This window comes from Hippopotamus amphibius, chromosome X (assembly GCF_030028045.1).
Source record: "Hippopotamus amphibius kiboko isolate mHipAmp2 chromosome X, mHipAmp2.hap2, whole genome shotgun sequence".
NCBI lineage: Eukaryota > Metazoa > Chordata > Mammalia > Artiodactyla > Hippopotamidae > Hippopotamus > Hippopotamus amphibius.
Window position 1 is genome coordinate 32,355,309 of NC_080203.1, and position 20,602 is coordinate 32,375,910.

General features: G+C 42.7%; 1 protein-coding gene across 2 annotated transcripts in view; it reads right to left on the bottom strand.

Annotated features, from left to right (window-relative positions):
* Positions 1-1,110: 1,110 nt before the first annotated feature.
* Positions 1,111-20,602, bottom strand: part of LONRF3 (LON peptidase N-terminal domain and ring finger 3) — a 37,506-nt gene continuing 18,014 nt past the window's right edge. For both annotated transcript variants that reach the window (XM_057718936.1, XM_057718935.1), the window contains 6 exons: positions 15,707-15,821; positions 13,349-13,470; positions 11,048-11,206; positions 10,276-10,438; positions 9,113-9,262; positions 1,111-6,002 (listed from right to left, as the gene is read on the bottom strand). In XM_057718936.1, the coding sequence (XP_057574919.1) occupies positions 5,847-6,002; positions 9,113-9,262; positions 10,276-10,438; positions 11,048-11,206; positions 13,349-13,470; positions 15,707-15,821 (865 nt within the window). In that variant the 3' untranslated portion in view covers positions 1,111-5,846. The remainder of the gene's footprint in view (positions 6,003-9,112; positions 9,263-10,275; positions 10,439-11,047; positions 11,207-13,348; positions 13,471-15,706; positions 15,822-20,602) is intronic.

A 20,602-nucleotide genomic window follows, 5' to 3' on the forward strand; every position in this document is an offset into this window, starting at 1 on the left:
TGTGAGAATCATTTGACATGGGGAAATCAGTAGCAGAAAGCTGGAAAGGGTGGGAGAGGTGGGCTCTGAAATATAGAGGCAGGGCTCCTTGGGGCCTCCACCTTTCTGTCTTGACCAGGGCGTGGCTCTGCATTGGGCTGACCATGGACAAGTCTGGCTGGGAAGTTTCTGCATTGCCTGGAAGAAACCAGTCCCTTCCCATCCCACCTCAGCCACTCCTGGGAATTAAGAACTTATCAAATATAAGAGGAGAAGGGAAAGTTTAAAATCTGGGAGCCTGTGCATTAAGGGCATTTGTCCTTCCTTTCTCTTGCTCCTATCTTATTTTGAGACTGGGAGTTCCTTCTAGGGAGGCATCTTTGGCCCCGGAGAACTCAAAGGGTGGATCCCAGAAGAGAAGAAGCAGAAGGTGTTGGCTCTGGCTTTGCTCAAACAAGACATTCTTTTTAGATGATCCAATCCAGTCCTCCAGAGAGAATTAGGCAGGCATCCTGGGCAGAAGAACTGCCTTGGAGGGAAGATTGTGCCTTTGGCCAGCATGAGCTCTATCTCATGAGAACCAGACAGTAGCGGATAAGGCACAGAAGGGCGAAGTCGAACAGAACCAAGCATTCCCTCTGGGCCCTGGTTAGCAGTTCTGATTTTTCTCAATGACCGGAAAGATCCTATTACAAAGAACAAGGTCAGGCCCAAGTGGAGTTTTCTATCATTTCAGTTTTTTAAAAAATTGTTCTACTCCTATGCCTTTTTTTCTTCAGTGGTAAAATAGAACCTGTGTAAAGTCCTCAATGGCACGAGACTGACATCTGTATGGTAAAGGAGGTGAGATGTTGTTGAAGCTCTCGGTGCCGGAGTCAGCTCAGTCAATATCGCTCATTGTCCTAGTCAGTTTTACCAATTTTCCTGTCAAAGGGTTTAAGCTATGGGCCTTAGCTTTAGCCTATTGTTGAGAAGCCATTTAATTGAAATAAAAACGTGTAATTTGCTTTCATGAACATTTTATCATGCCAAAGAAAACAAAGTAGGTAGTGCGCTCTACTTTAAGCAAACCGAGTGTACGAATGGATTGACAAAGTAGGGGCAGATTATTAGCAAAAAGTTTCAACAAAATTAGTGACAACAAGCTTTTCTGGTGCATTTTTAAACAATTAGTTTAATCAGTTCACACCTGCCTCACTGTCACATACATAAGAGCTTGCTTTCTGAGTGCAGGTCTATTTCCTTGAAAGATCTTCTGGTCAAATGTATCACAACCAATAGGAACAAGAACAAAATAGATGTTCTGAGATCGCTTTCCCTCCTATTCAGCTTCCAACAAAAAGATGCTGAATTTATTTGGGCAATTCTTGCCCTGAAGTATGGGTAGAGTTGTGTTAGATACAAAGTGAGACAATAGGAAACATTTTTTAATGAACAACAAGCTTTCACAGAGACTGTCTATATATCACATTGTTATTACAACATAGATGAGCTGAAACTTCTCTTGTACAGATTTAGAGGAAAGACGACCCTAAAGAGACATCAAGCATATAGAGGTAGTTGAATAGCAATACGGGAAAAAAAAGAAAGCGTTATCTTCATTCCCCTTTCAGTTCATTACAGTGCAAGAGTAAAATGGCTGCTTAGCAAACAACTGGAATTACAAACACAAAGACACATTGGCCACTGTTTAAATGGCTTGCTGGATATTTTAATCCTGGCATTACTGAGAACTGCATAAAACGACGGAACTAGTTTATCTAAGGTAAGCTTATGATGCCACGTTGAACTATTTGCTCTCCTTTGATTTTGTTGTTATTATTGTTGCTTTGACTATAGATAAATGTCGAGCAACTTTAAATGATGCATAAGCTACACTGTTGCTTTGTAAACTTCTGTTAATCACATTTGCTGCGACAAGGTTTTAAATGGCTACACGGTCACGAAGCAAAAGCTTTAAAATGACACCAGGAACAGAGATTACAGGCACTTCTCTCTCAAGGTTAACTTAGCGCATTTGAAAATACCCATTTGTAAGGGAAAATGTCTTCATTTCACCTCTGGATGTGCATAATCCAGATTATTAAATAATCAAACAGTGGGAGCTATCATTCTAAGAGGAACCAAATGTGTACATTTTACCTGGCTCCTCTTCCTTCTTTCTGCACTCAGGAAAGGCCACAAGTTGCAGCCCGTGCAGCTGGCTGCTTCTCAGAACTGTCTTCGATCAAATCAAAACCTCATTCCTCAAGCCCAAGAATAGGCTGAAAATCTGTCCTTTTCCCTTATTTGGGCTGCCTTCTATTTGCATCTTGATTACATACCTCTGCTATGATTCTGCCTTAGGAAACAGAAATGGATGCAAAGTCAACATGTTGGGAACTCAAGGAATGAGTCCCTGAATAAAACTCCCATCTTGGAAATGGAGTTGGTGAGGGGAAACACAGTCCCCAACAGGTTCCAGTCCATCAACAGTATTCGATCTAATGACAGTAAGAGACTTCTGAGTGCTGTGAACCAGCCTCAGAGCTTCACTACTCCAATAGCCAGTCACAGGGGACTATCTGAGCCCAGTCCGGCTCCACAGGCAGAACTGGAAGCGCCACGCGCGCAGTGATTCGACTAGCCCCAGCATGCTGCAGCAGCAAGGGACTAGAAGCAGTCGGCCTTCAGAAAAGGCAAATTGTTGACATAGTCACTTCTCTACCCCACTAAGTAAGGGGCAAGCACTCTTTTCTCCAAGTTGTCTACAGAAAATTAGTTTTATCGTTTTTCATTTTCTACATTTTGCTGGTTATTAGCTAGCAGCAATAGTATAGTACAAAGCAGAAAGGCATAATGTCTGCTTCATACCTAATATATATACACACATGTACATATACACACACGCATATATATATATATACACACATCTATATACATCTATATACACATACACACACACACACACACACATACACACACAAATAACCTACTGGTAAAAGACTAGGTCAATCACAATAAACAGGAAAACTAGCTGAATAAATGGCACTAACTACCAAGGGGGAAGTCTTGTCCTTCTGGCCTAGATTTAACATTATGTTTTTCTTGTGTATGCTCTTTATTCCCAAGCTTTGCAGCAAAATCAATTTACAAGCAGTGAAATGGTCATGTCCAATTGATTACCCCATTCAAGTACATATCAAAGAAAGCCAAGGCTTAGCCTTGCACCTTGCCTCCCACCACTACTGAAACAAAAGCTTGCTGTAAAACAATCCAAATGTGTATCCAGGCTACTGAGAGGAAAGTGCAGTTCTGCCTAGCCAGGATCTACATTTGCTGGATTTCGACCCTCACTTATCAACGTGAAATATTCGATGATGTGGAGTTTCATACATTTTGGAGAGCAGGAAGTGATGGGTTGGTTGTTCTAATGGAGCTAGAACTTAAGGCTTCCATTATATCAGAAAGTCTAGACTTCCAAACGCTACTTTTCAGCCCTCTTGAATGAGGAAAAATTTGCTGGCACCGGATTCTGACTCTCATTTGTTTTCTACTCTTTTAACTTTTCACTTTCCCAAACAGACTTGACCCCCAAAAGAATTACGTGTAATTCATCAAGTTATGGTCTGAAAATCAGAGGTGTGGATTCCCCCAAACAAGTTTAAAGGAATTGGAAATTGGTATTGTGTGTAAAGGTAGGGTTTTATGTGAATATCGCCCCCAATGATATTCTATAACTATGAATAATCTAATCACAGCTATCATTTGTTGAATGACTCTTATGTGCGAGGCACTATGCTAAGTGATGTATATATATTATCTCATTTAATGTTATAATAACCCTACACGCAGTACTTATCCTCATCATTTGCTAGATGACAAACGGGTGCTCAGAAAAAGTGAAATCACAAAAGTAACACATCTAGCAATCCAAAACACCTATGGCCCTTTATGTTGCATTTACACTAGACAATAGGAAACTATTGTACTAAGACTGTGTTATGACCACATCGTTGAGCACCAGGTGGAGAGGGAGCCTTTCATTTCCTCCTCCCTGAGCCCTGTAGAGTCCGCCTGGGCAGTAACCACGCCTATACTTCCATTCTTTACTGGCCCAATTGGGCTCCAAACATCAAACCCGCCAACATAATGTTCTGACAAGACGGTGTTCATTAAGAAAGTGCAGAAAAGGTTATTTGGTTTCTGCTTACGTGAATCTCTTTTTTGTTGCCTGGATCATCTTATGCCCCCTTTTCTATTTCTGGCCACAGGTGGTGATGGAAGAAGTCAGCCTGATTACTTGAGGCATTAACCTCTCATGGGAACAGAGTGAATGGGCTGTGTGAGTCATGTACTGCAGCTGTCCAGAGTCACATGGGGGGAGGCTAATTTGCGTGAAGGTAGGAACAACACGACTCACTTCTTTCCTGTCCTAATCTTTTCTCTCTGTCATTATAACACTCCCGTTTTCAGGTTGTCCTGGCACTAAAGAAATCAAACTGGCACTAAGCTAGCTAAACAAGACCTCACTCTTACCCCCTTACCATTATTCTTCCCCTGTATTGAAATCTTTGGCCCATCGCAACGAGGAGGAAAGACCGTGTTTAGATAAAATCATGGATTAATTGTCTGCCTCCTTTGAAAAGATTTAAAAACCAAAAAGATAGTTTGAGGGTTTCTTAAAGGGTTCTACCTTTTTTCCTGGCTTCTTTCCACTTTTAACAATGAACCGTCCTTCATCAAGTGTTTCCACACATGCTAGCCAGGCCCTGATCCGCAGAACCCTGAGAAGAGGTGGGGTACGGATGCTAGGTGGGCATGGCTGTGACGTGCCAGACTGAAAACTACTACCTCTGAAGGGTTAAACATTATCCTGCCTAAAAATGCCATTCCTAACTGCACTGGGGAGAAATTAAGATATAATTGGATGGCTGAAATAAATGCCTACAAGAGATTGTAATAAAAGACACTGCTCTAATTCATCTCTTGATTCCAGAAAAATAATTCCTTCATCCTGGCTCTGTATAATACATAGAAAATGGATTATTTTTATTGTACCCTGGCTTATTCCATAACCTATGCCAAATCCCTTAAGTGTTTTATATTGTTGGACTCAAATTGAAAGCAAAGTTCAGATTTTGCTTTACAGATTCTTCTGTAAAGATAGATGGTCTCAGCATGATTGTGAACTTCCTTTAAGCACCCAATTGGATAGATATGAAAATGGTTCAAGAACTGGGATCAAATGTAGCAAAAATGGTGAAAGCAAAAATCACACATTTCTAGTATTGTTACTTCCCCCTAGGTACATGGTAAGCCACATCAATAAATAAAGCAGTATTTTTCAGTAATGCACACTTAAATAGTTACAAACATACATATAGAAAAAAAGGATACTGTAGTGCAAAAAAATAAATTAAAACAGAAAGAAGTATGAACATTATTTTACACAATGCTGTATAAAATCTGAACCACTTGGAATGAGACCTCAAAAGTCAGTGAAACAACGCAGCAATATGATTAGTAACTGGGCATCACGTTTCAACCACACAGTCATTCATCTACGAAAAAGACAGAAAATTAAAGCAAAACCACTTTAAACTTTGAGAAAATTTTATGTCAAAATCAAAAAATTTTTTTTTCTTCTGGGCTCTTAAACAACCTCTGCTGTGCATGTAGTTGTGCAGCATGTCAAGAAGCATCTTAAGAAAGAAAGTTTCAAACAGACCACGTTCTTTCAGTCTTTCTATTTAATTTCTCTCTGGCAGCACAATACTTCTGTTTGATACTCCCTTCTAAGATGTTATTGCAATTAGATATATTTACAAGACGACTCCCCCATGGCGGTGGGGAGGCGTGGGATCTCCTTTTCAGCAATCCACTCACTAGTTTTGGTTTCGGGATATAAAGGCCAATACTCTCCGAATACCGTTCAGTCTGTCCTTTAGGGACCTCATTGCTAGGAACGGGAGCTGAGCTCGACTTTCCAATGGAAGAACTGCTAATGTCCACCAGCACCAGGCCGGGCCATTCGGGTTGATCTGCAACAGAGAAACACAATGGGTTCATCCCATTCCTGCAGAAGTGATCCCAGTCTGCAGGCTTCCAAAGCCACCAGGAAATATCCCAGTGGAACTGCTTCTGTGTGTGGCAGAGACTGCTAATTCCCCACCCCCCCCCATATCTATTTCCCTTTGTCTTAGCTGGGCATACAGCCACGGGGGGGTGGGGGGGAGGCTACATTTCTCAGCCTCCCTTGCAGCTAGGTGAGGCCTAAGACAAAGTCCTGGCTGATGAGATGTAAAGGGCAGTGATAAGTGTAACTTCTGGGTCATGCTCTGGGAAAGGGGCACGAGCCCTCACTTTCTTCTTTCTCTCCCTTTCCCCAGCTAGAACATGGACCTGGTGATGATCAGCCTTCTTCAATCAGGAGGATGAGGGCAACACTCAGAGGACAGTAGAGCTTTGTCAGGAAGGAGCCTGGGTCTCTGAATGACCTCACGCAACAGGGCTGCCCTGGCCCTCCATCTCCATGACTTATGCTCTCTATCTAGTTTAAGCTACAGTCATTTTTGGTAGTGGTTAAAGCAAACACATCAATTTGCTAACAACACACCATACCTTCTAGCCAGTGTGATTTTATAAGCTGAACTATGTACTACAGTCGGCCCTCTGTATCCATGGATTCAACCCACTATGGATCAAAATTGGTTGGTTGAATCTGTAGATGTGAAACCTACAGCTGCGGAGGGCTGACTGTACTCACTGTACTATGTCATTTTATAGAAGGGATTTTGGTATCCACGGGGCCACCTGGAACCAATCCCCCATGGATACCGAGAGGTGACTACTCAGCCTCTTCCACCTTTTAGATTCTGTTTAGGCCCTTTGGCCTGATCCATAGAGCAAATGGGTTTTCAGTCCTTATGACCCCTTAGGCTTTGCACGTCTCTTACCTCCCTTCACTTCTCTGTTTCTGACTGAAGGCAACAGAGTCCACATATGCCAGGTCACTATATGGGCCTGTAGCTAGCTTCTCCCCTAAAACCAGAGCCTATGATTCACAGCCCCAAAGCACAGCAATCCACTTTGCAAAAATTCCAATTGGAAAACACAGTCACATAGAAATATATTCCATCCCAGGTTTCCTCTAATAAAGCGCTTTCCTATCCCACAGTAATGCTGCACCCAAATTCTGTTTGTCAGCAGCGTCCCAGGCACACATTGTAGACATTGGTGACTTCTTTCCTACGAAGCCCCAAATGAGCTTTCTGCCCACACTCTTCAGAAGGCTGGCTTTAGGACTGCCAAGAACCACATTCTGGTCAAACCACCTACACGCAGGATTGTTTGCCTCCAAACCGGTCACCCGATTCTCCCCCAACCCTCACTGCCTCTTTGCTTCTCTGTGCCTCTAGCTTCGTTTGGATTCTTCTTGTCCATCGCTTCAGTCTGTAACATGTTCTCCCTCCTATGATCAGTTCTGAATGTTAGGTTGACAAATCCTGAACTGTATTTCCCAGGATCATTAACAAAGATGTTTAAGCTAAGAAACATCCTCCAGAGGCTTAGAACATTCTTATTAATGGGACTGCTGGGGCTACAGCATTGACTGGATCAAACTGGATGGGATTTTTTTTTTTTTTTTTTTTTTTTTTTTTTTGCTGCTGCTGCTGCTGGTGCTACTGCAAAGCAACATAACAATCCTAATAAGAAATGAAATGAAACCCAAGATTTCTGCTTTCTGTGTCACTGAGCCCTGATGAATCACTCTGTGGAAGATGCTGTTACCACTGCTGATCACTATCTTCTGCCTGACTTGGGGGAGAAAGCTGTCCAGAAGGTGAAGGGGAACATTCGACTTGATCGTGAGCTTTCTCAGAGCTCTGCCGTAGTTCTGAGTCACAGTGACCCAGAGCCAGGAGCTGGATCATCAGGAAGCACTAACTGGCTTTTCTCCCTCCAACATTCACGATGCCTTTGAATGGGGTGGAAGGAGCCACCTTTGTGGTCTGGAGAAAACAAGACGCTTCAGCGCATTAGGGAATAGGCTGGTGTTTTACAGCCTCAGAATGCAAAAGGAAGAAGGGACTTTAGAGACCTCTCGTCTACCTCTCTCATTTCAGAGATGGGGGAAAAAGTCGAGAAAGGAGAAAGGACTTGCCCAAGGTCTCACAGCTAGAGCGGTAAGTAGGACCAGTCTTTAGGCACGGAAGTCAGAATATACAGATTCTATTTTACTATTGTGATAGAGTCAGGAATGAGGATAAGGAAAGACTCAAGGAAGTTATGGAGCAGATTATGTAAGGAGCCAGGTCAGAATGTGGAAAGGTGATGGTGGGAAAATACTTGACTAGGATATCTCCAGCCTTGTCCTAGAGAGAGAGGACTCCCTGATTTACACCGGACAAGCAAAGCTTGGTGAAACTTAACTATCTCCACTTTCCTGGAGAGCTTCTGATCTGCAGCTTGATCTCTCAAATGGACCCGTCCCTCCAGGAAATAGACTGATTCAGCAGAATCTAATGAACTCTTTTCTAGTATAACTCAGTCAAGGGTAAATTTAAGGATTGGGTCAGTTTTCTCAGGAAAACTTGCTCATCCCTGATGAGGACAATGGCAAGGGTCTAGACCTGCAGGGCTAAGCATGGAGGGACCTGGGGGTGAAAGATTTCTAAGGTTTTGCAGTTGGTACCCTGTAAGGTGGCTGGCCCTAGATCCTCACTCCTCGCTCCTGCAGCAATGGGGGGAGAGTTATGAAGCCCCTGGAAATGGCAGCCTTTGGTCTCAGCTCCCTAGGTATCCTTCTCTTAAGCCTGTCACCCTAACACACTATCATGGTGTGAATCTGGACTCCCATTAAAGGTTCTCTGTTGATGGTGCCTGTGCTCCCATCCTCTCACTTAACTAATCTCTCAAAACCTGTCTTGGATCCAAGTTCCTACTGCTCTACTTTAGTTACTCCAATTCTGACTTGGGGTCCTTTTGTTCTTACCCATGATGCCCATTGTCCAGCCAAACAAGACCAATTTGGATCCATCTTCCCCTCTACACTAAATGTGCTGGATGGAAACCACACACCCATCTAATCACAAACCCTAGGCTCTCTCGTCTGGTGGGGGCAACTGATTACAGAGACATTTTTATATACCTGGGGATCAGCATCTTTCTCGGGCATTGGACCAAAATGGTTGAGTATCCGATTCTTCAGTGATGATTTGAGTGAATGAAACCATGATGATGCTTGCTCATAGACACAGTTATGTAATCCCAGGAGCTCAACACAATCCTCTCCTTGAACCTGAAAGTATCAAAGTGGAAGTGAGGCATTCTGTACCTTCTCCATCACACCCAGAGGCCCTTCTGACACCTGCCTCTTTGAGCATCCATCCTGTCACCCTATGGGAAGGCTCACCCTTCTGGCTTTCTCCTGTGTGGTGTGTGAAAGCCTCCTCAGCCAGATGATGGACTGTGTGTAAATACTGCTGAGGGTGGAGGACACAGAAAGGTTCAGCTGGGTAAATAAGCTGAAACAGCCAGACATATAGAAAACCAGCGACGCCAACTGGCTTGAGTGGAGGCGTGCTGTTAAACTAGGTTGTGACCATTCACGCCTCTCTCCTTTTCATTTTTTACATCTACTTTCCCACTGCTCCCTGGGAAGAGGGACATGAATGTGTCTCTGTCTCAGTATGTAACTTTATCTTCCAAGTCAAATACATTTATTCGCTGAGCAAATGTTTATTAATTTTGTACTATATAGTGAATGTAAATATAAATGCTTATGGGATTATTTACCTCTTCTTCTACCCATTAGTTCAAAAACCCAAGGATTAACTGGACGTGTCATCTCTCTGCCTTATGGGATGATGGATTATTAGGAAGGGCTCTTGGCCAGGTTACACGGTTAAAAATAGAAATATGCATGTGACTCTACAATTATCTCAAAAGAAAAAGGTTTAAAATAGAAAGAAACTGAAAAATGAAATACATATGTATGGATCCAGCTCCTGATCTTGGTATCCCTGGCAGAGACCTAACTCCTATGCTGAATGGGCCCCAGGGATGGTCTGGCTTGGTATCTCTTATGCATGAATAAAAATCAGCAACTAAGCAAGGAAAGCCCGGACCGTGGGTGCGCTCACTGCCATTCCACAATTGAACAGTGAGCCGGCAGCATGCAGCGTGGCTGCAGCAATCGGGGAGAAATCCCAAGGTCCCCATCAGTGCCGAGAAATCCTTTTGCAATCATCTGGGTCTGTCAAGCTACAGGGCTAGCCTGGCTTCGGGATTCTTGGCACTGGTCACCCTCACCTTTTGGTCTTCAATGTATTCGATGTCGGCTGTGTTGTAACCATCCCGCTGGCCCTGATGGAGGACCTTGAAGCGCCTCTTGCCTATGCTGTCGACCACTGAGCGGCCATCAGCAAAGAACTGGACATTTCTGATCTCTAGGATGCACCCGTATTCTGCAAACCTGTTTATTGGGGATGGAGTCAAGAAAGTAAATTCCTGATGAGCTGTTTCCCTGGCCTGCGTACCCCACCCCCATTTCTATAACCCCATGTTGTGCCATGAGGGACTTCTGCCTTCTTGCCTGTCCCAGGGTCTATAGCCGTGAAAACAGCACAGGCAGTGCCTGTGTGAAAAAAAAATCTTCATGTTTAACTGCTACCGTTTATTGTACTGTGCTCAGTACTTTCTGTGCATTAGTAAATCATCAATCCTCCCAACAAACCCAATGAGGTAGCCACTATTATTGGACCCACTTTACAGATAAGGAAACTGAGCCACCAAAAGGTTAAGTAACTTGCCTGAAGTCAAACTTGCTCCAAGGTTAGAGCCAGAATATGAACCCAGGCAGTTGGACCCCAGGGACCATACTCTTATAAAACAAGTTTTTGAGTTATACCGCCTGTTTAACAAAAGGTTGATCCTGGGGTTCCTTTAAAAAGGCGGCCTCTCACGTGTTAAACTAGGGGCCGGAGGGACCCTGATCCTTACAAATGCTCCCGGGAGGGCCCCAAAGTAAAACAGAAAACGTTTTCCACCCAACTTCCCTTTACTTTCATAGCTCCTCACTTACCCTTTGACAGGATCTCCAAGGCACATGCCAAACTGTCGTGTGCCTGTCTCAATGCATCTACGAATCATCAGACGGTAACAAGGCTCGAAGATGTGCAAGGGACAAGGAACGGTGGGATAGGCCATGGTGCACACGAAAATAGGCACATTCTTATTTAAGCTGTCAGGAAGAGTAAATGACATGCATTCACAGCATTGAAGCAGAACACAGAAAGGTTGGCCAAATTTCACCATGTGGTTCCCCCACAGGAAGGCAAGGAGACATCAAGCTGATGGCTGATAGAAACTACTAAAATGTGTCTGATGCTGTGGGCTGAATCCCATTATCTGGTGCACAGGTTAGCCTAAGGGCTATGATTAAAACTGACATTCTACATATTCTAACTTGGGTAATGAAGTTCTCTAGTACCTTAACCTTGTCAGTGATGGTTATACCTCATATTTTTCTTTCTTTCATGCTCTTCCCTTCGAACAATCTGCCCAGGTGTCTTGCTGGCACTATGGGGAAGGGTGGTAAAAGTGGACCCAGATCTCCAGAGGAATGGTGGGAAAACCTCTGCAAGATCCCCGTGAGCATCACACATTTGCAAAGCCCCCAGAGGATCTGCATGGCAGGCCCAGCTGCGACGAGGAGGGAGCAGAGGAGAGGCAAGAGTAATGTAGCCCAGTGATGCTCAAATGCGCCTGTGCATCGGAATCACTGGAGGCCCTTAAACACAGACAACCAGGTCACTGCACCACCCCCTCCCCTCCCAGAGACACTGGTGTAGTAGCTCTGAAATCGAGACCTACAAGTCTGCCTCTCAACATGTGCACACGAAGATTCAGACACATGGCCTGACAGGGAACCACCAACCAGGCCAGCTCCTCTTGGCTCACTGTTTTTTGTCTAGTAAATCCAATACAGGGACACCTGAACCTAAACTTCCCAGTAGATAGAAGATCATCTGTCCAAATCTCAAAAGGATTCAATTTAGGATTCCTTTAAAGAGAACCCCTTTAGTATATTCTGGTGTCTGTTAATCAGACATTAAATGATATTTGAAAAGAGGGCTCAGAGAGACTCAGGTGAACTTAAGAATCAGAAATAAAGATAAAGATGCCTTGAGTAGATCTAATATGTTAATGAGAAAAGAACGATTTCATTTCTGGCTCCCCAGCAAAACAGGTTATCCAAAGTGAGAGGCACAAACACACTGGAGGCAGTTTAGAAATGTTCTCTACAGGGTGGGCATAAAACCAGAACAGCTTTTGCCATCGGGAACTTTGCCCCCAGAATGCTGCACGAGTTCTACTGGGGATGGGGGGATGGGAGGGCAGCAGTATGAGAGACAGAAATTAGTGATTTCCTCCTGCTTTTTCTGCTAAGTGAGCTGTTCTTCCGGCCAGGCAGAGAGCTTCGAGCCCTACTTTCATCTCCAGCCCTACTCTCTACCTCTCACAATACCTGCGATGGAAGAGGAAGTGTAATAAGCAGCAATCTTACTTTTATTAAGTGCTGACTATGCACTAGCTCATTTGATCTTCATAACAAGTCCATGAGGTAAGCACTATTATTATCCCCAAGTTGCAGATGAGGAAACTGAGGCCCAGAGAGGTTAAGTGACTCGCCTAGGGTCATGAAGTATGCTCACTTTGTGGCAAAATTGCATCATAAGCCCAGGTCTGGCTGACATCAAAGTTCTTAACCTTGCAGAACCTCCTTATGTATCTGAAAACCATCTTCTGGATACAGCTGACCCTTGAACAACACAGGGGTTAGGGGAACCGACCCTCCGCACAGTTGAAAATCAGCATATAACTTAGAGTCAGCCCTCGGGATCCGCTGTTCCTCTGTATCTGCGGTTCTGCATCCGTGGATTCAACCAACCACGGATTGAATCGTGTAGTGCTATAGCATTTACTATTGAAAAAAAATCCACATATAAGTGGAACCATGCAGTTCAAATCCATGTTGTTTAAGGGTCAACTGTACTTCATTAAGTTCCCCTGATTAAGTTATTCCAATTTACTCCTGCCCATGATACCGAGTTACTAGTGCCAATATGTGACCTGGTCAGTGGTTCAGCTTAGGTTTCCTCAGTGGTGTGCTGGTAAATGGACAACTGGCTTTCGGCAGGGTGGGGGGGAAGCCCTTGTTATAGTATTTGCCAGTGTCCATGGTGTAAACACTCTCGCTGTGGCCAATTTCAAGTTACCAATATCATGGTATCGCTAACTGAGGAGTTAGGAAGAAATGTGCACTTTCAGTTCTATGACCTGGTATGAGTGAAACTGAAAACAGCAATGTGCATATGCATACTTAGAAAGTTCTTCCATTTCCTCTTCATAAAGCCTCCTTCGTTCCTTGAGTTCTTCTGGAAGGAATTTAGCTATTAGCTCTTCCATTATGACATTTTTGCTATATTTTCTTGACGCCAAGCACTATATGGGGAACAAGGCAATTAGATATTATGCAGTCATCAGAAAAATACAAAGCACTTCTGATGTAATCAGTAGAACAACTGAATGACCTGCATGCTGGAGTAATTTAGACCCACACACTGGCAGCTGATACTATCATAATGTAGATAATCTCTGGAGGTTAGAGTTTAGCTTAAAAAACACATGCAATGAATTACTTTTATACTTAGAAAAAATATTTTAACAAGGGAAAAAGACCTGCATTGAAGTTTTAAAAATCTCACAGCTTTCCTAAAACACTGAAATTGAGATCATGTTCTTGTTAAAAAAAGGGGAGAAAAGCCTTTCCTTTCCTGTTTCTTATTATTGTGTTTATAAGCTCCCAGAAATGATCTCCATCTGGGATATGCTGAAAGTCCATGGTCAAAAGGTTCAGGGAAGTAAAAAGCAATTTTCAATCATCGACCCTTGCCTGCCCTGGCCCACTTCCAACCCCGCCTCAATGCCTGGCTTCTGGATATTTCAATTCTATATAGTATATATATTTTATCTCCTCTAACTTTAGTTTTTTTAAAAAAAAAAAAAAGCTAAATACTGGTGATTTCGTTTGCCTACTTTTTTTTTTATTATACCATCTAGGTATCATTGAATTTATGTTATAAACCCTGATTTCAGAACCTAACTTGGGCTCAGTTGCCAATTGTCACTATTACTCTCCTCCCAAACACCGCTAGCCCATGCACATCCAGGGATCTGTAAGGAGTGGGTGTTTGTGTGACCCAGACAATGGGAATAAAAACATCTGCAGAGAATTGCTGGCTATGGAAACTACCCACACAGGCCCAGCAGGGGGAGCTCCTGAGTATAAAACTGCAGGCTTCAGACATTTTTTCCTTTCCCAGAATGGGCTACGTCTGTCTATTCCGCAGTGAACATGATCGGAATAAGATATTTCTCTCTCTGGAAAATGGTGCGAGTGTGACTCTGTGTGACTACACAGAGACAGGTGGGAATATCTTCTAATCCCTAAGTCCAGTACCCCACAGCCTCTGCCTCCATGATGCCTTCTCAGCCACTGCCACTGCCAGGCTGCAGGAAAATCGGCTGCTTTGCCCAGTCCCAGTCTTTGGGGAAAAGCAATGACTCAGGAAGTAGCCTATCCAAGAAGGAGGTGACTCCTCCTCTGATGCTAAAACAAAAACCCAGGAAAGGCACATCCTAACATTTTAACTGCAGATTTTCCTTCTTTCTGCTAATCTGAATGTTGCAGTGTTACCACAACACAAATGTATTATTTAAGTATGAGGACCATGGGCTTCTCACCTACAATCAGGACAGCATATCCCACCTCTTTACCTCAGCCAGATACATGACACTGACTCCCCCCCCTCCCCCAGCCCAATACACACCCTCAGAGCTATCTAGGATGATTATCTCACTCCCTTGCCTTAGTTTAAATGCTGGGGTGTTGGGAAAGCTCAACGCGTGACTTCTCTGGATCTACACTCACCTAGAGATAGTCTTGCATCATCTCCAACCTCTCTTCAGGGATGACAGGGGTCAAGGAACATTTATACTGATTGTAAAACATGGCACACGAGTACCCGGGGGGAGGAGTCGGGGGGACAAGATGGATTCCCACATCTTCTTGTGCTATAGAAAATTACAGCAAGCCCACTTGAAAAACAAAGGTGGCAGTTTGTGTGATTCATTTTAGAGGACCTGGAAGCCCCAGAGATTTTCAAGCAGCCAAATATCTGCTAATAAGTACAATAGCAGCTGAGGAGTGGGGCAAGCACCACAATAAAGGTCTGTGAGGTCTTCCTGGGGACCTGGGAGTGATCTCTTCAAAGCACGGAATAAACATTGATGATAAGGGGACATCGGAGCGCATCTAGTCCAAGCCCAGGGAGGACAAAAGGTTCACCAAACATGACAGTGAATCAGGTGCCATGATGGGATTAGAACCAGGATCCATGTTTATCATCATTTTCATCCATGTTTACCAGCATTTTGATACTTTTGTTTCCAACACAAATTAATTTCACTACTGACAGTTCATAAAAAGCTAGATGTTGCCTCATTTCCCTGGAGGACTTTGTGGAGAGGGGAGGGGTGGCTCTAAGACAGGAGAAATAGATGGTCTGAGGGGGTGTTTTGCTCTAGCACAGTGCAGTGGTTTGGGATCCAATAGGATACTGTCTTCGTACCCAATTCCAAATAAGCTAACCCACTCAAGAAAGAAGTAACGTTTTACCTGTGAAAGACCATCTTTGCACAGTGGACATTTCGCATTGTGATCTAGGCATCTTTCAAGGCATTTTAAGCAAAAGGTGTGTCCACAAGGTGTTGTGACTGGCTCATAGAATAATCTGAAATTTATGAATCAAAATGGAAGAAAACTGCAATCAGATCAAACATAAAAGACAGAGCTATTCAATGTTAAGGTTTTATAGTATTATTTGGGAAATTCTATGGGGGTGGGAGGGGGTTCTTTATCCTTTTTAAGAAAAAAATCCCTGCTGTTGTTGCACTTCAGAAAAGCATTTGTTTTTTATTTCTGAGCTGGATTTAAATGCATTAAATAATGCATTTATTAAAATTTAAGACATAGCTAGATCATTTTGTGACAGTTCTAGTCAGTCTCTTCCAGGGCATCCAGATTTTTTTCCCTGTCAGGTCCCAGAAAAATGAAGATGAATCCCCAAAGTGTCTGAAGAGATTCCATTCTAAAATACTTAGCCAACCTGTTCACCTGAATATATGTAAAAACACATGGATAAACAAACACACAGATAAATACACACACACACTCCCATATTTAAGCACTTTATATTATATTACCATGGGAAAAGACTAGGCTTATTTGCTAACGTTGATTCCATTTTTCACCTAAGCAATGTTTACAGCCTGAAGGATCTCAAAACTGCACCTGTAACAAACAAAACTGCCTTTTATATGGATGGGTTATTTTCCTAGGGACAATAGAGTAACATTATTAATGTGCTTACTGATAGACAGACAGACAGACAGACAGACACATACATGTATACATGTGTATGCATACACATACTTTAATTAGATCCTATTTTAATTGCTTCGCAGGAGCTATTTTTTCAAAGCAATCTGAGGATCTTTTAAAAAGCTGTTCTGTACATTCAGAGATTCATGGATTTATTTTGCTTAAAGAAAGGCTCACCTGCAGCATGACCACTGGACGGGGGCAGCTGAAGATGATGCTTCAGAAGCGGAGCTCGCACTCACCAAGAGGACAGAAAGAAGGGAAAGACGCCTGACCAGCCTGTTTTGACCTCACAAGAGTGTTCAATTGAGAGGAAGAGGCTGCAGGCTGCACAGCCCCCTCGTGTGGCCAGGAGGTGCACCAGCAGCCTGGCCCACACAGCCAGGCTGAGCAGACGAATCAAAACATCAGAGCTGAAAAGTACTTGAGAAAAAAAATCGAACCCACCAACCAGAATGAAACTGAGATCCAGAGGGGATGAAGTCACTGATCTAGGAGTACACAGCCAACTGTTAGCAGATGAAAGTCTTTCCAACTTCCCCTTCCAGTCATGTGTCTTTTCTATTAGAACAATGATTCTCAACCATTGTTGTGGGTGAGAATCATGTGGGTTGCTTTTTCTTTTAATAGCTTTAGAGATGTATTATTGACATGCAATAAACTGACATACTTAAAGTGTACAATTAGATAAGATTTGACACATGTACACACCTATGAAACCACCTCCACAATCAAGATAAGGAACACGCTTGTCACCCCCAAATGTCTCCTTGTGCCCCTCCCTCTTGCTCCTCCCCAGGCCACCCCCACCCCTGCCATCACCTGGGGAACTTTTAAAAACTACAGAGGCCCAGGATCTCACCTACAGAGATACAGATCAGTGGGTCCAGGGTAAGGGCCAGGCATCAGGATTTTTAAAGCTCCTGGAGCGGTTTTAATGTGCAGCCAGGATTGGGAATCGTCGTATTACACAATCCGACTAACCTCTGCATAGGCGAATCTACCCTATTGGTCTCCAAACCTAATTATCAGAGCCCCCAGAGGAGCTTTAAAACCACAGACCTGGCAAAGTCTCACTGGATAAAGTTTACAATTCAAGGGGAGGAGCAGAGATTTGATATTTTTAACAAGGCAATGAAAGTCTGGACTAGGAGAGAGATTTTTCATGTTTACTGTTTTCTATTTTTTAAATGTATCAATCTGTTTGAAAAGTAGTTAACTTGTTTCAGTTAATAAATTTTAGTTACTAAATTGGCCAAAAAGTAAAATTAATTTTCAAAAAACATCTTTGACGGAGGTCCTAACCAGTGTACTAAGTCAAAGAGAAAAAATGTCTGAGGCCTGAAAAGGGAAAAAACAAATCTGTCCTCATTCACAAATGGCATGATGATGAACTTTGAAAATCTAAAAGAATCTATAGAATGATTATTAGAATTAATAAGAATTGATTGAATTAGCAAGGAAGCTAGATAAATACACACAAACACATACACACAATTGTAGTTCTATATACCAGCAACAAGCATGAGAGAATACATGTTTTTAAAAGGTGACATTTACAATTGCTTTTGAAAATCAAGTGGCCGGAAATAAATTTAACAAAAGTTTATGAGACCTCTATTGAAAGAAACTGTAAACATTTCATTGACAGAAAGTAAAGAAGAGCTAACTAAGTCCCAATAAAAACCCCAACGGGTTATTTCACTTGTTTGTTTGTTTTTCGTGGAACTTGGCAAGTTGATTTCTAAACTGTATAAGGCAAGGCAAAGGGCCAAGAAGAGCCGAGACACTTTTGAAGAGCAGCAGTGTAGGAGGACTTACTCTACCAGGTATCAGAACTTATTACAAAGCAGTAGTGATTAAAACAGAGTAAGAGTAGCACAAGGACAAATAGATCCGTGGAATAGAATAGAAAGCCCAGGAATAGACAGAGACCCAGATTCTTGATTTATGACTAGTGTGGCACTTCAAAGGAGAGGGAGGATTTTCAATACATAAATAGCATTCTCAATAGTGCTACTTGGGATAGTTGGCTATCCATAGGGGGCAAAGAAGTTGGACTGCCTCTCACACCATACACAAAAATCAGTTCCATGTGGGCTGTAAAAATAAATGTGAAAGCAAACAGTAAAGCTTTTAGAAGACAAAACAGAATATCTTTCTGACCTCCAGGGGGGAAAAAGATTTCTTAAACAAGATACACACAAAAAGACACTAACTGTAAACGAAAAGATTGATCATTTTTATTGAATTAAACTTAAGAACTTGTTAGCACATCAAAAAGTTCCATTAAGGGAGCAAAAAGGCAAGCCAGAGAGGGACAAGATATGTGCAGCACACGTGACTAACAAACGACTTGTATCTAGAATGTACACAGAGCTCCTACAAGTCAGTAAGGAAAAGAGATAACCCAATCGAAAATGGACAAAGAGTTACATGTGCACTCACAGACATAAAAACTGTTCATAGGGACTTCCCTGGTAGTGCAGTGGTTAAGAATCCACCTGCCAATGCAGGGGACACGAGTTCGAGCCCTGGTCCAGGAAGATCCCACAGGACACAGAGCAACTGAGCCCGTGCGCCACAACTACTGAGCCTGTGCTCTAGAGCCCACAAGCCACAACTACTGAGCCCACGTGCCTAGAGCACGTGCTCTGCAACAAGAGAAGCCACCGCACTGAGAAGCCCTCGCACGGCAACGAAGAGTAGCCCCCACTCTCCGCAACAAGAGAAAGCCCGTGCGCAGCAACAAAGACCCAACACAGCCAAAAATAAATTAATCCATTTTAAAAAAGCTGTTCATAGTAAAGTTCCTAATAGCCCTAAACTAGAAACAATCCAAATATCCATCTAGAATATAACTGATTTTGGTTGATTCACACAATGGGACACTATACACTAATGAAAATGAACAAACTTCACCTACACGCAATAACATGGATAAATCTTCATCCTGAGGAAAAGAAGCCACAAAAATAGAATACACCCTGGACCATTCAACTTACATAAAGTTTTTTTTTTAAATAGGAAAAACGAAATTACACTGTTTAGAGATACATACATGGCTTCAGGGGCAGTGGGGAGGGGTCGTGATTTGGAAGCGGCACATGGGCAGCTTCTGGAGTCCTGGTAATGTTTTATTTCTTGGGCTGAGAGGGATTGCATGAGTATCCTCCTTTACGATACTTTGTTAAGAGAACACATTCATATTTTCATGAACTTTCCCACTGTGTCTATTTCACAATTTAGAGTGTTTTTCAAAATTGTGATTTGCAGGCTGATTTTGAGAACTACTGCTGTGATCTAACTACTAGAAACCGCCAAACCAGACAATCTCATTTCCTCAGTAATGTGAGACCTATGAATCGGAATGCTTTTCATACATTATTAGATGACGCTAATGACGAAGACTGATGAATCTGTGTCTGCAAAACGATTTTTCTTGAGAATTTCAAAATGGATCCTTTTGTTCACTGAAGAATGTAATCCACGTCCCCATAATAATGATACAGCTAGCCAATTAACTGCAATAAATACTGACATTTAATGAGTAGATGAATGAAGCAGACACAAAAGAATACAGCAACTCTTTGCAAGAGCTATGATTAAAGTCCTCCTGATGTGAGTGGTCACAAACAAGAATGCTGCCACAGATGCTGCATAATTATTGCTTTGAAATAATTCAAGGTTCAGATGCTTAGACTATATCATCTTTCAAGACGCAACCCAATCCTGTACCCAGGCTGACTGAGTACAGTGACTGGAAACAGATGGAATATATTTCTCTTGCTATTCCTGGAAGTGTGCAATACTGTTTTTCATATACATTAACTTTGTACAGTCATAGGCAATAATTTGATTAGCTCCATTTTCCTATTGAGGAAATTAAGACTCAGATAAATTAAATAACTTGCCCAAGGTCACACAGCTAGCTAGTACGTAGCAGGGCTTGGGATGTGAAATCACATGTGATTCACAAGCCCATCTTCTTTCTCCACTATATGACACATCCACGACTGTGTGTGTTCATCTATATCTAAAACAAACACCATCCACGTACATATAGGTGCACACACTCACACATCCTTTTCTCTCTCCCTCTGTCTCTCTCCCTTACCTTCCCCCACCGCC